Genomic DNA, 3,854 nt, shown 5'->3' on the forward strand with positions numbered 1-3,854 from the left:
AAGGGCTACAGTTTTTATAAAAAAATACAGTGAGCTTGCTTTACTTGAAATACAGCAGCTGAAAATCATCTCGACTCGGCCAGCTTCAGCTGTCCAGACATGAACTGGCCTGGAAGGGCTGATTGTGGGGCGGTAAAAGTTGAGCGAGGTTATATTGCGGAGTCATGGCTGCACAGCATTCAGGCGTACTGATCTTCATTGGCGCACACTTTAATAATTAGCCAAACACAACCCTGGGTGAGCTGGTTAGACGCGAGGCCGGCATGGAAAATGTCCATTTAGCTGCTTACATTTCCAGATATGCATGTTGGCTCTCTGTCCCACCGTCATAACTTAATGGGAAGCCTTAATGGGATGGGACACTACAAGTAAGAACACATGCTGTAAAATTAAATCTATTTTAATACCTGGCGACTCGTGGCTGTCTAAGACAGCACTGCATCAAAATGAATAAGAATAAACTGTAGAAACCGATGTGACAATGTGTCTCTCGAGGGAGCCTTTAAACAGGAGCCAGTACTTAAGCACAGCTGCAGCTAATAAAATTAATAATGGGTAATTTTGATTAAAGTGAGCTAATGAGCAAGCATTGACGATTGTGTTATTGCTATCGATGCTAGCTAACTGACACCTAAATCATACTTAATTTTATTAGCTGCAGCTGTGTGTACCCTGCTGTGACACATGAAAAGGGTGTTAGAGGTGTGCTGGATCCAAAGTCAAGGGCTGCAACAAAGACGCGTCCTTCCGAGCGTCTGAAGGCTAAACTGAACCTGCGACTTCGCCACACACTGTCCGGTTGTGACACTTGGCTTCAGCAGGCAAACAATTTACCAGCTTATTGGCAAATACGCATACGTGTAAGTTCAGTGTTCTCAATGACATATTATAGCTGCTAGTATTAACACATGGGAGTGTTTCCCATTGCTTCACAGGTCAACTGGCAGTGATTCAATGAAAACACCTGATTTCCTGACTTTGAGGTAAGGAAGAAAACATGGATACACTGGAGAACTACTGGAGTTTTTTTTTTCTTCTTCAGAATTAGATCAGAAGAATATATTTCTCGGCTGCTTCTGAAGGACCTTTGAAATTCACTGCTATGTTTTCTGACAGATTTAAAATGCAGATGAAGGCAGAGGACTGTCAAACATGACAGTTCACCACATACTGAACGAGAGATTTCTTAGTTATGCCGTCAGTTGTAATAACCACAATTTTGACTATAAAGTTTAAATGTTGGTAATCTCTGGGACCCAGCCCAGTCCATTCTATGCACTCCATTTTTCCGGTGGCTTCAGACAGTATCTTTTTTCCCTAAGTGCCATGAAGAACACCAATGCCCCCTAGTGGTGGTACACAATCAAAATAAAATCTACTTCCTCAAATTCCTCTTGGAACAGTTTGAAAAGGTTTTCAGGAAATAAGATCTTCTAAGAGGTTTTTTTTTCTTCTGATATTTATTTGAAAGAAACTAAATGTCTTAAATATGTACAAAATTGCATGGCTGCAGCAAAAACAAAGAACACCAAAGTATTATCCTACATCTCTGTTGTGATAAACACGCTGTTCCATGAGGAAGAAGTCCAAGTATTTTAATTTTTATATCTGTCTGTTGAGTACTTCCTTCTTAGCGTTTCCTCTTGGCCTCAAACTTGTAGATGGCGGCAGCATTGGGTGTCTCCCTTTTTACCCTTACTTTCTTGGTCTTGTCCTGGAGAGTGAGGAAACCATTAAAACACTGGCATGAAGACAGTGAAAACACGTTGACACCAAAATGTGAGTGTGTGTGTTTAATAACGTCCTCCTCACCTGTAGGTCTTTGCGGGTCTGAATTTTCTGGCTGATGACGAACATTTTCTTTTCCCTGTCAATCCTCTGGGAAAGGATCTTATACTGGTGCATCCTTTGCTTGGCCAGTTTCTACATGTAAAATAAATGTGATGCTATCAGTAGGTTGAACTGCAGAACTTTAAAATCACTAAAATTTCACTGAACAATTGAATATACTATTTTGTAACAACAAAAATGCCATTTGATCTGTATTTGTCCTCATCACAGACCTTAATGTTGCGAGTTTGTACAGCTCCTTGGATGCTTTTAGTCTCCAGGGTTTTCAGGGTTGGTCTGTTGTACACTCTGTCCACCAGCTCTGGGGCTGTGTCCAGATGTTCTGCCAGGTTAAATGACTCCACTGTGGGTACACAAGAAAATTAATTGTTTAAAAATTAAAACTTGTATCTTCGGCACACTTGTGACTATTATTAATGAGCAAACTGAAATATTTACCTTCTTTTTTGGAATCCACAAAAAACACGTGCTTGTTTTTTTGTTTTTTCTCTGCATCGAGAAGATGGAGCTCTCCTTTCAGCCTCTCAATTTTCTGAAAGCACATTATACACAGAGGAGGATTACAACAGGCACCAACATGGACATATTCAACGTTTACATGACTAGACATGTGTCATTTGATTCATTACTTTCATTCATCTATTGGACTCACATGTTCATACAGCATGACACCAACATCTATAGTTGAGTTTAAAGCTAATAACCACAACACCAGGTGCTAATGTACAATAGACACCGACTGTCAACTACTAGAAGAGTGTGTTCTGTTATCATTACAACTTCTGGAATAAGGTGATAGTTTACAAACAGCTTGATGTTATAAATGATCAAGTAATGTTTGCTCTGTTGTCATCTGCATGTTTGATGTGTCAAGGAGAAGTTATACACACCTTTGCCTCTGCAACCCTTTTCATCTCCACATATCTAACATCCTGCGTCCTCATGATTTTCTTCTGTTCCTCCGTCACCTCCACCTCCTCCTGGGGCTTTTTCATGACATGAACTCCGTCCTGTCAGCATGACAAGAAAATAAGTTAGGACTGAATGTAGAAGGTCAAGGAACTCTACTCTGCTCTGATTGCGATGTTATTCTCACCTGCACTTGAGAGTTGATCATGTTGAAGTAAAACTCATCCGGGTTCTTCTCCAAAGCTTTCTTTCGCAGGGCTGCGAGGGTGTTTTGCTTCTTGTGGTAGTCACTATAATAACAGAAATTAGAAAGTTGAACATGTAAGCCACATTGGACATTAGGAGGCTAAAAGAGAGACTAAAGACATCAAGTGTGTCCACTGAAACAGGATTTACTTACTCTGCACGGAGTTTGTAGTCTTTTTTTTTCTCCAGCAATCCCAAGTTCTTCCTGAAACCAGGCTGTCCGACAAAATGATACAGTTAAGACCCATCAAATGTTCAAATTTACTTCTATGTCACAAACACACCGCCTCACACGTTGGTAACAATCTTTAAAGTGGCATTATCTTAGCTGGCTAGTTAGCCAACAAAACACTGAAAGGCTCACCTGAGATCTCTCATGGTGGTTCCTCTGTCGGGACTTTAGCGCTTTCCTGAATGAAGACATGTTTGAAGAAAATGTCCCCGCGTGTAATAACACAAAGCAGACAAATGTATGGCTTTTCTACCACGTACAGACACCCACAACTCTCTGCTGCTAAGTTCTGTTTCTTCTCCAGGAGCTGAACACGTGGTTTCCTGCTTTCTTCACAGCGTGTCATTTCCCTACCGCAGATTCGCAACGATCGCAGAAAAAAATAAAAAATAAATTGTCCTTATGTGGTTATTATTAGCCAAAAAAAAAAAAAATATCACCTTTATATATGTTTTTTAGAGTTGGATTTAAGCAGTGTGACTATTTGATTAAATAAAAGTATTTGGATTTTTGTGCCGTCTGCTGTAGGTGTGTAAAAAATACAGTAGGTGGCACTGTTGTGTTTATTTTTGTTCTTTAATGGATTCGCAAATTGTTTGCTGGTGTGTGATCTTAC

At 40.1% G+C, this 3,854-nt stretch overlaps 1 protein-coding gene across 1 annotated transcript; it reads right to left on the reverse strand.

Moving 5' to 3' along the window:
• Positions 1 to 1,441: 1,441 nt before the first annotated feature.
• utp11 (UTP11 small subunit processome component) lies at positions 1,442 to 3,567 on the reverse strand. The gene is made up of 8 exons (XM_047598846.1): positions 3,371 to 3,567; positions 3,161 to 3,222; positions 2,948 to 3,050; positions 2,742 to 2,861; positions 2,290 to 2,383; positions 2,064 to 2,194; positions 1,813 to 1,923; positions 1,442 to 1,714 (listed from the first exon to the last, which is right to left on the reverse strand). Exons 1-8 carry the CDS (start codon positions 3,428 to 3,430, stop codon positions 1,631 to 1,633), a joined length of 765 nt encoding a protein of 254 aa, XP_047454802.1. The 5' UTR covers positions 3,431 to 3,567; the 3' UTR covers positions 1,442 to 1,630.
• Between the last annotated feature and the right edge of the window lie 287 nt (positions 3,568 to 3,854).

This window comes from Mugil cephalus, chromosome 11 (genome assembly GCF_022458985.1).
Source record: "Mugil cephalus isolate CIBA_MC_2020 chromosome 11, CIBA_Mcephalus_1.1, whole genome shotgun sequence".
Taxonomy (NCBI): Eukaryota; Metazoa; Chordata; class Actinopteri; order Mugiliformes; family Mugilidae; genus Mugil; species Mugil cephalus.